The 18812-nt window shown below is 54.2% G+C and overlaps 1 protein-coding gene across 1 annotated transcript in view; it reads left to right on the plus strand.

Moving 5' to 3' along the window:
• The window catches only part of SAMD11 (sterile alpha motif domain containing 11), a 115461-nt gene extending 96743 nt beyond the window's left edge, over nt 1-18718 (plus strand). Inside the window, exons 11-16 of the mRNA XM_017825686.1 lie at nt 2115-2230; nt 2556-2634; nt 3433-4148; nt 11346-11470; nt 15799-15909; nt 18294-18718. Of these exons, the coding sequence (XP_017681175.1) occupies nt 2115-2230; nt 2556-2634; nt 3433-4148; nt 11346-11470; nt 15799-15909; nt 18294-18545 (1399 nt within the window). The 3' untranslated portion in view covers nt 18546-18718. The remainder of the gene's footprint in view (nt 1-2114; nt 2231-2555; nt 2635-3432; nt 4149-11345; nt 11471-15798; nt 15910-18293) is intronic.
• The last annotated feature ends 94 nt before the right edge of the window (nt 18719-18812 follow it).

Genomic DNA, 18812 nt, shown 5'->3' on the forward strand with positions numbered 1-18812 from the left:
ACCTGATAAACACCGGGCTGGCACGGAAGGGAGAACCTTCTATTTTCCAGTGCCCTGTCCTCATCCCCATCAAACACTCCACTTTCCTGGGCACAGGTTCTGTGTTCTTGGCCAAAATCAAGAAGCTCCTTTGTTTTTAGAGTCCCCTTCAGGCTGCCACCACCTGGGGCTTCGGGACCTCCTGCAGCATCCCCCTTTCCCGCACTATGGACGAGGCGAGGCCGCTCGCCCGGCCACGGAACGGTTAAAAAAAAAAAAAAAAAGCGACTTGATTTCCCTAAATTGCTTCTTATAAAACGAACAGCACGTCTGCCCGGGCTCGTCTCCCCGTGATTACAGCTAATTACGATCGAGCGGACACCTCGGAGCCCCCGTCACGCCGCTTTAATTGTCCGTTATTCATCTGCGGGCTGTCCGGGGTGGCAAAAGCACTTGGCAGCCGCGGCGACCGGGGGGCCTCGGCTAATTGTGAGGCCTCGGGGATTAGGGCAGGTGATTACACACTTCATGGTGTAATTACATAAGCATCGCTTGGCTGCTGCCCCGGCTCGGAGCCGAAGGTCACGCGCTGCGTTACCTGAGATTAATTGGAGCTGCCAGCGGAGTGCGAGGTGCTGGCGGAGCGGTTATACGATTAGCATTAACATTTCAACAGCGACCGATCGATCCGTGGCTCTCCTCCAGACACAGCGAGCTGTGCAATTAGTTTAGAGGAGAGCTAGGGGAGGGAAGGAGGAGGAGGAGGAGGGAAGGAGAGCCGCGGAGGCAGCCAGGGGAAGGGAGAAGAGGGAGGCAGAAGATGGGGTGAGCGAGAAGGAGGAATTTTGGAGGGGGATCTCAGCCGTGGATCAGTGTTTTGTAGTGGCTGGTGCGTAGAGTGGGGATAAAACCACACTAGGAAGATCTCTGCTTGCCCACCTCGCCCCCAAAGAGTCCTTATCTGGTTTTTCACGGTGTTAATTCCTCTCCCCCCCCCCAAACCGCATGGGACAGCTGGGGGTCCTCCTCCCACCCTCCCGTGTCATCCCCCCCTCTGAAATGGGCAGCGTGGTTGTGCGGCTGGTCTGTTTGATGCAAAGTCACAGGCACCTTCTGGCCCCCTTTCTCGTGCCCTCCAGTCTCTCCCGAAGCAGATTTTACAGGGAGATACCATAAAATGAAAATAAACGGCACAGCATTTGGCTTTGCCTCTGGATGCCCTGGTGAAGGTAATAATGTTGTAAGTGGCCATCAAAAGGAATTAAGAGACGTGCAGCCGGAAAGCAGATTTGCTTGCAGGCTCCCAGGGCAGATTTGACTAATGGAAGAGACCTTGGCTCTTACTCCCTTCCTGCCTGTTTTTTTTTTCTTTTTCTTTTTTTTTTTTTTTTTGCTTTTCTTTTTTTTTTTTTTTTTGCCTCTCCCCCCTGCTGCAAGCAAGTGCTACCTGCCTTGCTTCCAGGCATTGTCCCCTTCCCACCACTCAAACCTGCCTCCTCCAGCTGACTTACCACCTGGCATCTGCTCTGCCCATTCTGTCCAGCATCACCCACCCCTTCTCCATCAGGACACCTTCCCGCTGGCCCCGTGGCACTTTCACATCCCTCTCTCCATCTCTCCTGTCTGTGTCTTTCTCTGCCTGACTCCCAGCTCTTCTCTCCAGAATTAAAGACCACCCCTTGTCCCAGCTAGGACAGGGATTTTCTGCAGGGCGTGCTGGTGTTTCCTACAGATTTTTCCAGAACCCCTCTCCAGCTCCCAAAACACAAAATACCTTTTCAGTTGTCGGTAGATGAGATAGAAACCCAGGCTTGATAAAGGGAGAGGCAGATGCAGAATCTGAAGCCATGCCTTTGCTAGCCCTGGGCAGCCAAAATCCCTCTCAGCCCAGCTGAAAGACCACAGAGGAAAAGGTGGGAAGTATGTGTGACCCGTGGAGTCCTGTCTGCTTTCTTCCCCTTTTGATTCTGCTTCTTTTGGTTTCTCTCTCTGCATTTTAGAAGCTCTGCGTATCAGAATTAGCCTCTGGCTCAGAATGCAGGTCACCTGCAGCCAGGATGTTCTTCCCTGAGCCGGGACCCTTTTGGATGGAGCCTCCAGGTTTTCAACGTGAACTTATTTTCTGATTTCTGCAGGGAGATCTCCCACCCACCGCCTCTGCTCTCGCCCCAGAACGCTCCCCACATTGCCCTGGGGCCCCACTTGAGACCTCCCTTCCTCGGGGTGCCTTCGGCGCTGTGCCAGACGCCAGGTGAGTGCACAGGTAATGCTTGTGGGCAGCCAGGGCGGGCTGAGACAAACTGTCCTCCACCCAAACAGCCCAGACACACTTTCTGTGTCTCCCCCTGACTGCTGTGCTGACTTCACCCTGGTTTTGCAGCAATAGCAGCAGTTGCCTTGGCTGCTCTTTCCTTTAGTCCCCACCAGCCTCCCTGGTGTTTCAACCCGTGGGCTCTAGAGCAGAAAGCAGCACTCAGTTGCCCTTTTCTTTCTGAGCTAGCCCTCTGGAGAGCTGAGGTAGCAAAGAGTCAGTGCTGAGATGAGTGAGCCCACGGTGCTGTTCTCCCTGTCCCCAGGTTACGGGTTCCTCCAGCCGGCACAAGCGGAGATGTTTGCACGGCAGCAGGAGATGCTACGAAAGCAAAACCTGGCCAGGTAAGAGTGGGAGAGGGATGGATTTTTCCTTCCCTTTTCCAGCAGCAGCAGGCAGAGTAAGGTGAGGTGCTGTGTGGGGTGAGCTGTGCCCAGGTGACAGAGCAGTGTCCAACTGAGACCAGTGGAAACAGCGTGTGGGTGTGGAGGGAACACTTTGATGAGTACAAATCCCACCCGTGCGACTGGAGCACAGATAAAGTGGGACTGACACACAAAATCCTCCCAGAAGGAAGAAAAGGCATGTTCATCCTGTGATTTTGGATCTTGTCCCATGGAATGCACCATTAATGTCATAAGGCAAACCCAGATATTCTCTTCACAAATAAGATTGGCAGCATCACGTTATTTAACACGACGTTAAACCCAGCCCAAGACATGAAAGTAGCAAGTCCTAATACAGGTCATTGCTGCACTGTGATGATCCCACATTGTAGAGGAAAGTCCAAGCAAAAAGTCTGGCACTCTGTGACAGGACATTTAAAAATAACTCCATTTGGAAAGGGATCTGGTTTGGAATATTTTCGCACTCACTGCACATTTGTTCACTAGATCAGGACCTGCAGTGGAGGGAGGAAAAATTACTAGAAGAAAATTCACACAGTCACAAGAATGTTAATATTTGCTCTGAAAGATCCCCTAGGCCTGTCCCGAACCGCTCCACTGCCCACCCCACCTGCACTGTGGTTTTCTTAGCACTGAGGGCACCCTTAAATGATGTGGCTGAGGGGAACCACCAAGGTGGCCCAGCGAGGATGGGGGTAGTTACTGCCAACATTCCCTCTGCCTCTCCCCACCCAGGCTGGAGATGTCGGCCGAGATCATCCGCCAGAAGGAGCTGGAGAACCTCCACCGCCAGAGGCTGCTGGCCGGCGACCCCCTGAGCCTGCACCCCGGGCTGCCCCCGGACCACCCGGCCCTGCGCAACGTGCACGACATCCCCGAGGGCCACCCGCTGCGGGAGGAGCTGTCCCGGCGGAACGCCATGCTGGTGCTGCGGCACAACAACACCCCGCTGCTGTCCCTCAACCCCGCCGTGCCCGGCGCCAGCTCCTCCACGCCGCCCAAGGAGCAGCCCCGGCGGGGCAGCCGGAAAACCGCGGGGCAACAGCGCGCCGAGCCGCAGGGCGTGGGCGAGGCCAAGGAGCCGGCGGAGCCGCGGGCGCGGGACGGGGCCCCGGACTGTAACGACGAGGAGATGAAGGACTCGGAGAGCGACGCGGACGTGAGCGACGAGAAGCCCGAGAGCCTGAAGGCCGAGGGCGGCGGCGGCTCGGCCGCGGAGCTCAAGGAGTGCAAGGAGGCGGGCAAGGCGTGCGAGGGGGCCAAGGAGATGGGCGAGGCGGGCGCGGCCCAGAATGCCCCCTGCAGCTCCTCGAGCGCAGAGTCCCCCAGCCACCTGCTCGGCCCGGGCATCAACAAGGCCGAGGTGAAGTACCTCCCGCCGGCCTCCATCCCGCCGCCTCAGCCGCTGCCCTTCGGGTTCCCCTACACCATGAGCCCCTACTTCCATGCAGGTGAGCGCATGAGGGACGTGTTTCGTGGTGCTAAAAACGGGGCTCTTCCCCCCCACCCCTCATTCCGCAGTGTGGTTGCAGTTGCTTTCTCAACTTTCCGTCGTTTTTTTTCAAAAGGGAAATTTTTTTTCCCTGTTAAATGTTGGAATGGGATGCCTGGGGTGATGGTGGGAATGCCCATCCTTGAAGATGTTCAAGGAACGTGGCACTCAGCGCTCTGGTCTGGTTGACAAGGTGGGGGTTGGTCAGAGGTTGGACTTGATGGTCTTGGAGGTCTTCTCCAACCTCAGTGATTCTGTGCTTCTCTGCAAGGAACCAAAAACCTTCTTTTAATTAATATGAAGGACTCTGTTTGCAGTGAAGCAAATCAAGGGCCATAAAGAGGGGCCAGCAGGGACAGAGTGAGTCCCGAGCACATGAGAAGGGAAATCCCCAAAATGATGGCCTGAGGGATCTTGCAGTTGCTTGGGCCTCCTTTGGCACCTTGGACAGACACCAGTAAATTACAGAGAGCTTCAGGGAGAGGCAGCAACAGTTATTAATGGCTGCAGGGTGCTGTCAGAGTAACCACTGCTGTGCCCCTTTTCCAGGGGGGAGGTGGATGGGCCCTTTCCCCTGCCTGTGGTGTATTACTCAGTGTCACAGGCACTGGGACAGCCGGATTGGTGCCTGTTGGGTGGGACAGGCAGGCAGGGAAGTCACTGCTGTCCCCAGTGGCACAGTCCCTTGGGCAGCAAAGGCACGGCTGGAGCAGGATGGTACAAAGTGGGGTCTCAAAGCCTGGTAGCTGGGCAGAGCAGGGTGGCAGCCCCGCCAGCCTAGCCGGGAGCCAAAATCTGCCTCAGCTAATTACTTGAGTGAGCGATTAGCAGGCGGTGGGACCTCCTGCCTCATGGAGGAGGGAGAGAGGGGGGGACGTGGCGTGTGGGTCGCCGAGGCTGCCCGAGTGGCCGTGGCTGCGGCCGTGGCTGCCCATCACTCATTAGAGCTGCCTCCCAACCAGGAGGGAGGAAGCGATTTTTCCTGTGACAGGCAGGTGGCCAAGATGATAAATATCCCTGCTGCCTTGGGCTGCTGAGGCTTCCTCGCAGGAGCCTTTTTCTCCCGGCCATTAAAAAGGGGAAAGGCGCAGCTCCGCGGTGCTCGTGGCTCGTGCGAGGCTCTGCAGGGAGGCCTGGGATGTGGATGGGTTTCCTCCCTCCCCCAGCAATGTGTGAGTTACTGTAATAGGCCATTTATTATTATCACTTCGAATTTATATCACCATCGTGTCTTGGGGCCCCGGCACAGATCAGGGCTGTGTTTCACTGCCCGGTTTTCAGGCAGTTCTGATTTGTGGAGCCTGTTCCAGGGCTGTAGGTCTTTTCCTGAGGGCTCTTTGGCTTCTGGCTGGCTTCACACGGTGCTGGGGCTGTTAATCCTGCCTGCCTGCGGGGTTTAGGCCCCGTTGTGCTCAGCTCCATAGCAAAACCTCTCACCTGAAAAGCCTTGGGAAGACAGGGCGTCTTGTTCGATGCAGCACCACGGGTCGATGGGGGAGCTGGGAGTCCAGCAACTGAAATATTGAGGGTTTGTATCGATCCAAGAGCTGCAGCGATCCTGGGCTGTGCTGGGGTAACGTGTGTCGGTGGAAAAATGTGTTCCTGTGGCCCTTGGGGAGCACAGAGCACCTGAGGACAGACAGACTGAACCGAGCCCACCTCTCCCTGGCGCCAGACAATCCCTGTAACCCTGTTCTGCACAGAGACTGCTCTTTAGGCCTGGAGGGATGTGATGTTGTGCCCTGCACCAGAGACTGGAATGATAAAGTGACCACCTAACTGAGGCAGGTAACGTGGCAGGCCAAGAGGAAGAGCTGAGAGGGAGGAGAGGAGAGGGGAGAAGCATCCAGCTGAAAAGGACCCCTGAGTTTCAGGCAGTTCCTCTGGTCTTCCAGCAAAGGGAGGCTCCCCTGGAGGCAGAGAGCTGTTTTCTGTCCCTGCTGGGAAGCATATCGATGAGGCAGCCAGAGCTGGGTCGATTCCCTGAGCTGCCTTCTGGGGATCTGGCGGCTGCTCGATGACCTCATCTCGTCAAGGTTTCAGCAGCCTTGCTCCCCTCCTCCTCCTCCTCCTCCTCCTCCTCCTCCTCCTGCCGCCCTCCTCCTCCTGCCGCCCTCCTCCAGCCCTGTCCTCTGGAAAAGGTGAAGGATGGAGTGTGCAGGAGGCTAAAATCCTTCTATTGATCTGTAGTCTGGAGAGCAATTAACGCAAGCCTTGCCGTGCTGCTCCGTGACCTCTCTGGCAGGAGGGAGGGAGGGGGTGCAGGCACAGGGAGAGGGGTTGGGGAGTGGTAGCAAAACTGATTAAAGCCATAGGTGGGCTGGCTTCTGTGGGGGTTCTCTTTGTGTCTCCCAGCTGGCACCTGGATTGTCTCCTGCACTGCCAGGATTCGGGTCCCGCTGCAGCCCGGCTGGGGGATCTGCAGCAGAGCTTTCCCTGACCGGGATGGCCAGAAGGTTTGCTCCCCATGACCCCCTCCAGCCTTTGGCTTGTGTTCCTGGAGCAGCTGGATATCAGGAGGAGGGAGGGGAAATTATAAATGGATTGCAGCATGGGTGGTGAGGGCTTTTACGTGGACACCTGTCCACACGACACCGGCCTGGGACGATGGATTCTTTTCAGTCCCCACACGCTGGGCCCCATCTGGTGAAATGCTCCGTAATCCATTACCAGCCTCTTGGACCATCATTTATCATGGGGAGAGACAGAGGAGGCCTGGCAGGGAATGGATGCTGCCCTTTATGCCTCCTCGCAGCCCCGCAGCATCCAGTGACATGTCATTATTATAATCGAAGGTGCGTCCCTTCCAGCCACTTGGCACCTATTTGTTATCATTCTCCGAGCTGCCAGAGCAGGGTGAGTGGATGCAGCCACGCACAGGGATGGAGCAGACGGTGCATTATCCTCCCAGGGAGGGACAGGAGGAAGGACAGGAGCCCTTCTGCTCTAGGGACCGTAAAATTGGAAGGGACCAGCGTGCTGAGGGCTGGACCTGTACTCGTTGCAAACCAGATGCACGCTGAGGTGGAGGGACCACTGTAATCAGCTACAGAAATCCTTCCCGGGGTTATTCCTGGTGGATTCAGAGCTGAGGTGGGAGCAGAAGGGCAGGGGGGACACCTGGACACCAGGCTCTGCAACCCTGACTGCAGGGTGCTGAGTACTCAGAACAGAACTGAGCCTTTGGAGATACCACTCACTCTTTGATTTTTGGTAGTAACAGGGGTGTTTTACCACCAATCTTGGTGGAAATAGAGGTTTCCACCCTCTAGATTTTACATTCTGTGGCACAGAAATTGCTAATAGGCCAGAACCCAAAGTATTGGTATTTACCTTCCCCCTCCTAAAAATATTTCCACCAGTAATTCCCTGGTATAAATGGGAAGGGAAAACAAACTCTGTGAGATAAATATTTTGGCCGTATTATATTTCTCTGTGTGTGGGTAGGTGGAAAATATTCCCATGCAGTGGGTTCTGCCTTATCCTCGATCTGGACACAGCAGGCTCTGTGTGTGTTTGTCTGTGGGCATCCTGACCTCTCCCTTCCTTCTTCTGGGGCAGGAAGAGACAAAGGAGAGAAAACCACAGAGGAGAGAGGCTGCTGTAGGAACAGGAGTTGTTGGCCCAGCTCTGCTGGCTGTGCCAGTAATACTGAAAGTGATCCCTCATCCAGTGAGGTTCCAGGATTGCAGGCACGTGTGTAGGAGAGAGATTCCTCCTCCCTGCCAGCTGTGGGAGCAACATCTGGGCTGAATGCCTGCCCATGCTGGTGGGGACTGACCAGCCCCTCTCTGTGCAGGCTGAGCTTAAACCCTGAGCATAGTTCAGGCTGGCTGGCGACTGGAGGGCTCGTTCCCAAGCACTGTGTTGCTGGAATTCAGTCCTTGGCCTGCTTTTGGAATAAGGAAGTACCTAATTTTGAAGCAGTTGGCTGCTGCAGTCGGATCCCCTCGGAGACGCTCTGGCTGCAGATGGAGGTGTCTCGCCCGAGCATTGACTGTGCCTGGAATAATCTTGAGTTCAGTTTCCCTTCCTCTGTCTACCAGGCTGCAGCCAGTTTTTTGGAGGAAGAGAATTCCCCTCCACCCTACGAAAGAAAAATCCCCCCCCCTCCAAATGACAAAAAAGGGGGGGGGGGAAGCCCTCGGCCACCTGAGTGTTCTGTGAATTTTAACATAAGCAGCTCTGAGTGTGTCTCCTGGAAGGTGGAATGTGATAGGCATGGAAATGAAGGCTCGTGTCCATCTGTCTGTCTCGTAGCTGGGGGTGACAAGGGGAAGGACAGTGCTGCTGGCCCTTTGGCAGTGGCTTGTTCCTTCACCTCCTGTGCTGATGGGCGCCTGCTCCCAGGAAAGCTGGTGGTTTTCTGTTATCGGGCACACAAAAGCATTTGAAGCTTTTTCTAGCTGGAAAAAGAAGGTGTGGAGAGAGTGAGGAGCTTCCCTGGGCTCTGGCAGGGTGCAGGGTGGTGAGGAGGGAGCAGTGGGCTCTCCCTGCTTGGCACACCACAGCTGGGCAGAGCCATCCCGGGAGCAGCAAAGGGCGTCCTGTGAGCCTGAGCTGAGGCTGGAGGGGAGGGAACCTGTGCCCGTGGGAAGGAAAGGACGGGAAGGAGGCGTGAAAGGTCTGGTGTTTGCCCACAGTGAGCGCCCTGAGAGTCCTGGGCTGGTGGAAAGTGCTGGCAAGGAGGGCTGCAGAGATGTGACCGAGTCCCTGAGGCATGGGGGGAGAGAGGGATGGGCAGAGCTGGCAGAGCTGTCACAGGATCCCAGGCTGGGGTGGAGTTGGAGGGACCGCTGGAGCTCACTTGGTCCAACCTCCCTGCCCAAGCAGGATCTCCTAAGAGCACGTTACTCTGCATTGTGTTGAGAGCCTCGGGGAGCTCCTGCCTCTCCTTGTGGCTCCAGCCAAGACATTCTGGCACTGGAGCTGGCAATCCTCTGCCTGCACTGGTGGTGTGTGCAGGGGGAGACACGGACTCACCCCAAATTTTGGGAGCTGTGGCTGGTCCTGGTGGCCCCTCTCTGTGAGGCTGCTGGTCCTGGAGCAGTCAGTGCCCTGGGGGATGCACATGGACTGCCCAGAGGTGTGCAGGGGCACGGGGGGCCGTGGTTTTGGGTGAAGCAGACGGTGCTGTCACCTTCCCAAGAGGTGGTGGTGCTGGTGGTGGTGGTGCAGCTCCGGGAACGGCGCGGAGGGTGAGGCTGGGAAGGGAAGCAGGAAGCTGGGAGCGGAAATGGAGTGGAAATGATTACATAGCGTCTGCCTGCTCCTTGGGCAGGCTGCTGTTGTTTTAAAAGCGTCTTATTGGCATGATAACTTCCTGTGGAGATCCCATATTTTTCCTGTTCCCTTGGATGTGCTGGGGGGCTTTGCCAGCGAGTGCCTGGAGCTGTGGTGTGTGGCTCTGCTCCTCTGTCTGTGCCTCTTCCCTCTGACCTGGTGTATTCCCCAGGGAATTGGACACTCCTGGTCCTCTGGGCCTGTGCTCCCCACCATGACTTTGTTGGACTCTGCTTTACCTTGCCATTCCCTGTGGAAGGACTGTCCTGCCTGCTGTGGGCAGGGATGAGGGAGTTGCTGCAGGGGGTTACAGCCACAGCCCTGTTCAAATCCATCAGGGAAAAACCTTAAGACCACAGGACAGATAATTTTGTCATGACAGACCCCTGGGAGAAATTTTTTTTTCTGGTAGTGTCCTTCTTCGAGCCCTGAAGCAGAACAGTTCATGCCTTCATAAACTCTCTACCTGATAATCCTGGGTGTTCACATCCCTATAAATGTCCTTGTTGTCTCCTGGTCCGAATATCACACAGCAGTGAGTTCCACAGATTAATAATGGCTTTCACCCCCCCATCACACCCCAAAATGGGTGTTTTCTGGAGTTTGGTTTCTTCATTACCCATCCCCTTTATACCCAGAGCAGATACGAGTTACCTGGCTGGTGTTTCTCTCCCCATTTTCATTCCCTGTGCCTCTCCAGCTCCTCTCTGAGTCCCGTTTGGGTTCCTCCCTGCACACACATCCCGTGCAGATCTGAGTTACCTGGCTGGTAACTCATGACAGGCCCCTGGGAGAAATATTTTTTCTGGTAGTGTCCTTCTTCGTGCCCTGAAGCAGAACAGTTCATACCCCTCATAAACTCTCTACCTGATAATCCCGGATAATCCTCTCCCCATTTTCATTCCCTGTGCCTCTCCAGCTCCTCTCAGAGTCCCATTTGGGTTCCTCCCTGCACACACATCCCGTGCAGGTATGAGTTACCTGGCTGGTGTTTCTCTCCCCATTTTCATTCCCTGTGCCTCTCCAGCTCCTCTCCGAGTCCCGTTTGGATTCCTCCCTGCACACACATCCCGTGCTGTCAGGCACTGGTGATGCAGGAGTGTTTGGGGGGGGGCTGCTCCTCCACCCTTTTGGAGCCCATCACCTTCCTCGGTGCTGACAGGGCTGGGACCTGAACTGCTGTTGCGTTTCGGAGCGTTGACACCTCGGCTCGGCCCGAGCCCTGCTGTCCATGCCCTGTCACGGGGGTGGCAGGGCCAGCCCGTCACCCGTCACACGCCTGGCCAGGAGAGGTGGATGCCCAGCAGATCCCGAGGCCGGGGCAGAGCCACCCCTTGGATATTTCAGGCTGGGCTGGGTTGGAAAGGAACACTTGGAAGGAGCACGAGTTCCCCGGCGATTCCCACTGCACCAGGGGCCTGTTGTCATTCGGAGCACGTCGGCAGGAGAGAAGGGCTGGGGGAGAGGAACCCACAGGGCAAGGCAGAGTTTTCCGCTTTGTGGTGCCTGTGGAGAAACACTCCTTCAGGGTTTTGGTTTTTTTTTTTAATCTCTTCCCTCCCCTCCCCCCTATTTTTCTCCCCCTGCAGCTGAAGAACATTAAACACATGAAATGCATTAGCTCGGATTTTTCCTTCCCCCCCTGCCCCCCTCCCTCAGCCAGGGACCTCCAGGAGGAAGAGGCCTATGAATTGACCCTGCCCAGTGCTTTAATTGACAGGTCATTAAAGATGAATGTGTGGCTAGAGAAAAATATTCAGATTTCAGGCTAGTTGTTGTCCGTGTGGGATTTTAATGATTTATGGTTCTTTCTCCTCCCCTCCTTCCTACTCCCTTCCCCCCCACCCATCCTCCTCGACTCCAAACAATCCAGGCACCATGGGAGGTCTGTTTCTGGATGGTGAGGAGAGCCCTGCGCTGGAAGACATCAGCAAATGGACGGTGGAGGATGTTTGCAGCTTCGTGTCCAACTTGTCTGGCTGCACCGAGTACACTCAGGTAAATCTGAGCGGGCTCAAGAACATCCCTGGAGGGGGAACATCCTTCCTGTGAGCCCCCCTTCTCTCCCTCCTGTTTGTGCCTGTTGTACTTGCACTGTCCCTCCCAGGAGGTTCATCTCAGAGCCCTGCAGGGCTTGGAAGCTGTGTGGGTTTGTTTTTTTTTTTCCGAGGGGATTGCTAAACTTGCTGCTGGTGAAGAGCCTGAAGAAGGTGTGTGATGAGTCTTGTAGATGGACAGAAACAAGGGTGGAGTTTGGTGGAAGAGGATGGGATTAGGGGCAAGGTTAGGAGTGAACACCTGAGCTCAGGTTGATCGTGGTTAGTGGCTTTGTGTCACTGATCTCCCACCCCCATCTCATGCTTTTAGGAGCTGCTGATGCTCCGTGGTGGAGCTGGACACAGCAGTGGCTTTGTGGGGTGGGTACCAGGGGGTCCCCAAATTGGGGTGGGCAGCCCGTGGTGCCAACCAGCCTGGCAGAAGGTGCTGTGTTCTGCTCTCTTGCTGCACCCAGCACACTGTGGGGTCACAGTGGGGTTGGGGGCGGACCCTGTGCCTGCACAGGCATCAAAGTAACCTCAGTGGTGATTTTTAAGCTCGTTTACAGCAGAGTTGAAACATCCATCAGCAGTGGGGTGTCCATAAAGCCTGCTCAGTGGGGGATTGTGAGGTGCAATATAAAAACCAACCCTCTGTGTTTTTTTGCCTCTGCATCTGCCTGAGGCCGTGATCAATGTGCCATTGAGGGATGCTCCAAGGGCACGGATTCCTGGGCAGCTTGGAAAAGGATGTAGTGTGCTGAGGGAGGGACTGGAAGCAGCAGAGATAGAGAGGCAAAGGGCCAGAGTTCAGGACAATCCAGCCTTTCAGCAGGGGCTGAGAACAGGTCTGGAAAGGGAGGATGGAGAGCAGGAGCTGAGCTTTCTGGATGTGCCTCTTCAGCAGAGGAGCTGCCCTCCCTGGCTGACAGCTGAGGGGTACAGGGCTGTGCTGTGACATCCAGGCTGGCCGAAATGGGGTTTCTAAAAGTCTGCTGCCCCTCCTTTGGCCTGTGCTGTCTGTCCCTCTGTGCTGCACTGGTCCAGTGTCCTCTCCCGGAGCTGAGCCCGTCCCCAGGCATTTATTTTGGGAAAGGTGAAACTGGGCACCTCTGTGCCTGCTGGGACCCCTGACAGGGGAGCAGTGTGTGTATCTGCCTGCAGGGAGATGATTCCCTGTAGGTTATGCTGATTTAGTGCCATGGGGAAAGGTGCATCCCCAGAGGGGAAGCAGAACCCAGGAACTGCCCCCCACCTCCCTCTCCTTGCACAGGTGATGGATAATGGGATTTCAGTCTAAAGTCTGTCCTTCCCTGCCCCCAGACCATGATGTTAATCTCATCACAACATGCTTCCTTAAAACTACCTGGAAAACCAGTGCTGCTTTGGAGCAAACAGCTGTGCTGGGGGGGGAGAGGAAGGGAAGGGAATGTTTGTTGTGGAGATGGGGGACATGTAACCGTCCCCAAATGGAGTGACAGGGATTTGGGTTGTGCTCAGGAGTGGATCAGGGTGAGTGGGTGCGTGGGAGAGAGGAGGGTCAGGTTCTGATTGTGGCAAGAGGGAGGGAAAGAACTCTGGATAGAAAGAGAGATGGTGGATGGGTGATGGATGTTTATGGGAGCATCTGTGTGTGCAGAGGGGAGTTCAGGAGCTGGGTTTAGCGAGGATGAGGGTGGGTTCACAAGTGTGCATGTGTGGGCTGCAGAGTGTGTTGCTGAGAGCTCCAACAAAAGGCTCTAAAACCAAAATACACAGCCCTTTGCATTCCCTGTTATCCCCCACCCCACTGGGGTGCCCTTCCACTGGTGGTGGTGTGGTTTATCTGCATGCCTGTGCTGGGGAAGGACAGTCGGAGTTGCCCGGATGCTTCTGAACCAGGCCAGTAGGAAATGTGCAGGAATCTCCAACGCAGCAGGATCATCCCTTTACCCCTTCCACACCATCCTGGTGCACCAGAGGGGGGGGAATCAAGAGCTGAGGTTCAGCAATCTTCCCAGTGCGTTCCAAACAAAATGTTTTATGGAGATGGGAGCTGCTACAAGCACCCCCTGGCCAGGTCGTTGCTTCGAGCGGGAGTTCGAGGCTTTAAGAGATGATGTTTTTCATGCCATGGTTGTGTGTTTAACATTTTTTTTTCTTACTGTGTGAAAATGCCCGTGCTCAGGGGTGACTCTGAGCTGCAGAGCTGCCTTGTGTTCCCCTTCTCCAAACCCACAGCTGCCGGGGAGGTCTGGCACTGCTCCGCAGGCTGCTCCCGCCAGCAAAACCCTGCAAGGTTCGGGTGGAATGCTGTGCATTTAGAAACATGTTTCAGGCAAAACAAGGAAAAAGCTTCAGCAAAAAAAAATAAAAAGTCGCCACGGCCTGGACGGTGTTCAGCTTTGTCTCTGCAGTGGATCTGGGGGACACCCAAGGGGATGCTTTTCCCAAGTTAAGGCTTTTTGTGGAGTGTTTTAGTGCCGAGCGAAGGGAAGGTTTTGGCTCCTGGCCACACTGGCTGCAGAGGAAGGGAAAAGAAACTGGTGTAGAAAGTTTTTTGCTGGGTCAAAAAGCAGCAGTGTGTGCTGCAGCCCCAGCCCTGAGCAGCTTTGCTGGAGGAGTCCAGCAGTAAAAACCCACTTGGCTCCAGCAGCCGCTGCCAGTCTCCAAAGGGATGGCTCCAGGCTGTGGTTCTGCTGCTGGAGAAGAAGATATTGGGGTAAATTTAACCCCCTCTGCCATAGTGATCAGTAATAGAAACACTGTGTGTGAGCCATTGCAGGAGGAGAGGGCAGGATCAGCCCCAAATGTGAGCTGGAGTGTGGCAAAAACGCTGAGGAGGTGTTGAGGCAGGGAGGAAAGGCAGGTGGGGTAGCAAGGAAAACAGGGAGCTGAGTGACACCTCCCAGAGAGGCAAGGGGAGCTGGTGGCTGAATTAACCAAATTTACTCTTGAAATGGAGCCTTGTTGGTGCAAATAAACACCCCGAGGAGGTTGGTGGGAGCGTCCCCTGCACCGTGTGTGAAGGATGGAGCAATAAGACCACACAGCCAGACCTTAACCTTGCTAACACGGCACATATTAGGTGGGAAACTCTTGCATGGCCCTGTCATTTGGGATAGATGGAGGCAAAACGAAGGTTGTTGTGGTTTTTTTTTCTTTAATAACGTGTTAAAATGGTGCAGTTGTGCATGGCTGGAGGTATTAATGTGTTGATATGAAACTGCTGTTTTCTGGGACTATACCAGCCCCGTTGCCATTTGTGTGTGCACATCACCAGGTCCTGCTTTCCCTCAGCTAATGGGGAGAGGGGGAAGAGCCCTGAGATGGTTAATGGCACTGTCTGAAGGCCAGGTCACCCTGTAGGATCCTTCCATGCTCCATCAGCACCGTGGCACTGAAATATTTATCAGTATCAGTACTGTTTATTAGTATTTCTACTAATAAATATTGCAAGATTTCTTAGTATTGGGGGGAAAAAGCAAGGGCTGAATGTTAAAACAGACCAGCGAGGAGGGATCATCCTCCCTGATCCCAGTGGGTGTTCTGGGAGCAGGATGGGCTGCACTCTCCAGGCTGCTCGAGTGTTGTAGGGATGGTGGGAATGCCTGAGAGGCAAAGGAGGAGACAGGGAAAAAAAAAGTACAGAAGTGTTGCACGTGAATCCATCTATCCTACAGCATGTGCTCCACAGATCTGTTTATGTATTTTGCCTGGACTGTTTGGGAATTAGCAGCTTTGAGAAGGAAATGCATGAGCAATCCATCCCTCCTTTTCCATGGCATTTGCCTCAGTGAGGACTGCAAATATTTTTGGAGTCTACTGGGTCAACTTTTCCCCAATATCCGCACAAAGTGCGAGTGACTTAGGATTTGCCAAAATTTAATTTTTTTCCCCCCTGTTTTCTGCCCTTTTTGGAGTTGGGACCCCTGAGCATGTCAAAATCTGCTGTCAAACACTGACAGAGTTGCACTTGGGGCAGCTGGTTTGGGTGCTAAACCTGGGATGAAAAACTTCACACCCCGTTCTGACATTAAGAAAAAAAAAAAAGGGGAGAAAAAAAAATGATTGTTTTATATAAACTGGCCCAAGCAGCCCTAATTCCCATTCCCACGTGTGTCTCCTTTTGCTCACTGGCTCCTGGCTGTGGGTGCAGGACTGTGAACACCTCTGGTGTATAAATATGGACTGACCTCACTCTTGGAGTTCACCTTTCCCACAGAGCCCTTCTGTGCAAGGGCAGGACAAGGGCACTGGGTGTGTCAGTGGCATTTCTGAGCCTGGGCCTGTGCTGTGCTTTCCCTCCAGGTATTCCGAGAGCAGGCCATTGATGGAGAGACCCTGCCCCTCCTGACAGAAGAGCACTTACTGAACAACATGGGGCTGAAACTCGGACCTGCCCTGAAGATAAGGTCACAGGTAGGAAAATCTCCCCTGTAGCAGCACGTGGCATGCTCTGAAATTGTCCCCCTCACCAGAATGGGGCTGTCAAGAGATGTGGTTTATTGAATGTCATTTATTAAGCAGCAATTTATTTTGTGATTCTGTCTCAAGAAAGCTCAGTCTTGTCCTTCCAAAAAGTTCCATATCCTCACTCAAATCCAGTCACAGCTGTTTCAAGGAAGAAACCAGAGTTCAGCACCCAGGGGCAGAAGCAAATAGTTCAGGAGGAAATAACAGGGATGCAGAGGGAAACTCCTAAAATGGAGTGGTTCCTGCTGGAAAAAAAACACATCAGGTGGTTCCCATAAATACCAGCCAGGAAGGAAGAACAGCTGTGAACAGGTGAGGGAAGGGAGGTGGTTTCACACTGGCTGAACCTGAAAATAGTCATCCCCAAAGTACCTAAAGAGGGATGTAAAGCCACCTCAGGAATCAGCTGTCTTTTCCTAGGCTGGATTAGGTCCTTTGGCTGCTCCTTTTCCCTGTACCTGGCTGAACCCTGGCAGTTCTCCTTTTGAGTGAGGCCTGAAGCACATTTAATGTGTCTCAGCTGTTGTGCCTTTCCCTCCCCAGTGAATAATGACCCAGCTCTTGCCCTTCTCTGCTGTGCCAGGAACAGCCCTCTCTAACATCTTTATCTCTTGCCAGTCATAACTTACTGGTCCTGCTGATTTGGCTGCACTGGAAGTGGAAATTATATTGATTACATTAGTCCAGTTCTCTTTTAGGGGACTGTATTTCCTCCCCAGCACAGACTGGTTTGCTGTTGTGCCCTTTTAGCTGTTTCTTTTCAAAATACCTTTTCCCCCCACCATGATTTGGTTCCCAAGTCCCTGCCTGTAGAGCTTTGCTGTCCTAAAATGACTTTGCTCTTCCCCTGCCTCCCTCACAGCCAGCCATGGGGATTCCATTCCAGTTGCCTCCACTTCCCCTCAGTGGGACTCAAACCTAGGAGAACATCTCCACTGGCTTAATTTTTCTTTTTTTTCCCATTTAATGTTCAGGAAAAAAAAAAAAAGACTTGTGACACATGTAAAGCACAGGCTGTGCTGTGTATTCCCTAGGGAATCGTGTCATGGAAGTGACTGTCATGTGTACATGGACACTCACAGCTCTGGCACAGGTCCCCAAACCCACAGGGCTGTACACTGGTTATATTATGTTAAAACAATAAGAGCAACTTTACTACTTTCCCTCCAGCCCTCCCTGTTTATGAGGGGGCTAATAAAAAGGTTCTGTGGGCAATTGTTCCCCGTGGGTCGATTCAGGAGGAAATAAAACTCTTTTCTGCTTCTTAAAAAACAAGGGGACGTCGAATAGCTCACAGACATTCCGAGATGGGGCTTGGGGTGGGGGGAATATGAGATATGGGCTGGAAGCAGAAAAACCAGCTTCAATTTAATCAATAGTGTTTAAGGGTCTATAATAAGGCACGGCTGGGGGGAGGTAAGTGGGGAGCACTGATGCTGCTCCCTGAATAATGTGGCAGTTGTCTGGGTGGAACAGCAGCCTGTGTTTTTGTTTAAGCTCAAATGTGAACCAGCTGTGGAGGTGCTGGGAGGCTGTGGGGCCTTTGGCCCTTGCTGGGAGGCAAGAACTGCTGCAGGAGAGCTGGCTGGGGCTGCAGGAGGGAGAGGTGCAGGCTGAGAGCTGCCTGGGCAAGGAACAGCAGCCTTCCCGCAGCAGGATTTTTGTTCTGCCTCTCCCTGTGTTGGTCCCAGCTCCCCCTTTTAGGAGCAATTCCCGCTCTTCCAAACTGGACGTGGTGTGCTGTGCCATCAGCAGGAGAGCACTGTCCTATCAAACTGTCCACCCTGTTAATGCAAGGACTGAAGAGGCTGGAATCAGTCAGCCCTTCTCTCCTGGGGATGTCCCAGCACACCTTTAGCCTGGAAAATGTGGACTCAGGGCAGACCTTGTGGCTCCAGCAGTACCTGGTGCCACACACCACAGTGCCCAGTAAAACAGAGCTGGAAAGCACAGGACAGAGCCCTGCAGGGATAGAGGAGGAAACCCCTGGTTTGTCCTCCAGGTGGACTGGGAATGGCGGTGCTTCATTCCAGTGATGCAACCACAGAATCACAGAACGGTCTGGGCGGGAAGGGACCCTAAAGCTCATCTGATTCCACAGGCAGGGACACCTTCCACTAGACCAGGTTGCTCAGAGCCTGGAACACATCCAGGGATGATGATGGAGCATCCACAGCTTCTCTGGGCAGCCCACCTCTTTATTTGCAGCTTGGATACAAAACCTGACGTTACGCGTGAAAACCCGCGGGACTCTCTAGACCGTTCGTGCGCCTTTTCGCCCTCCTGCACTGATCCCACATCCTTTTTTTTCCCCTTTCCTTTATTAACAGGTGGCCAAGCGAGTGGGCAGAGTGCTGTACATGGCAGGCTTCCCCATGGCTTTCCCCCTGCAGCCCCCCGGGCTGAGGCCCCCGGAGCGGGACGTGCCGGCGGCCGAGCTCCGGCCTGCGTCCACGGGCAGCGTGGCCTCTCCCTTCGGGAGCGGGGTCCCTTCCTCTGCCAGCCGGGGCTCCCCAAAGCAGGAAAACGGGAATCCTTCCCTCCTCCCCGGGCTCAACGACACCACGAAACCTCCGTCCTAACTGCGGGGTGCCCTCCGACTGCTTCTGGGACTTTGGGGATCCAGCGGGACGAGCCGAAGGATAACGCCGGAGCCTCCCCCCCGCCCGCAGCGCGAGACGCAGGAGTGAGGGAGGAAAAGGGAGGTTTTAATTTGGGGTTTTTTTGGGACGAATTTGCTTTTTTTTTTTTTTTTTTTTTTTTTTTTGGAAAAAAAAAAAAAAAAAAACCCAAAAAAAATTAAAACCAAAAAAAAAAACAGCAATTTTCCCATCACATTAGAAACACAT

The sequence above is a fragment of the Lepidothrix coronata genome, unplaced genomic scaffold (genome assembly GCF_001604755.1).
Source record: "Lepidothrix coronata isolate B3197 unplaced genomic scaffold, Lepidothrix_coronata-1.0 Scaffold122, whole genome shotgun sequence".
In the NCBI taxonomy this organism is placed as follows: Eukaryota; Metazoa; Chordata; class Aves; order Passeriformes; family Pipridae; genus Lepidothrix; species Lepidothrix coronata.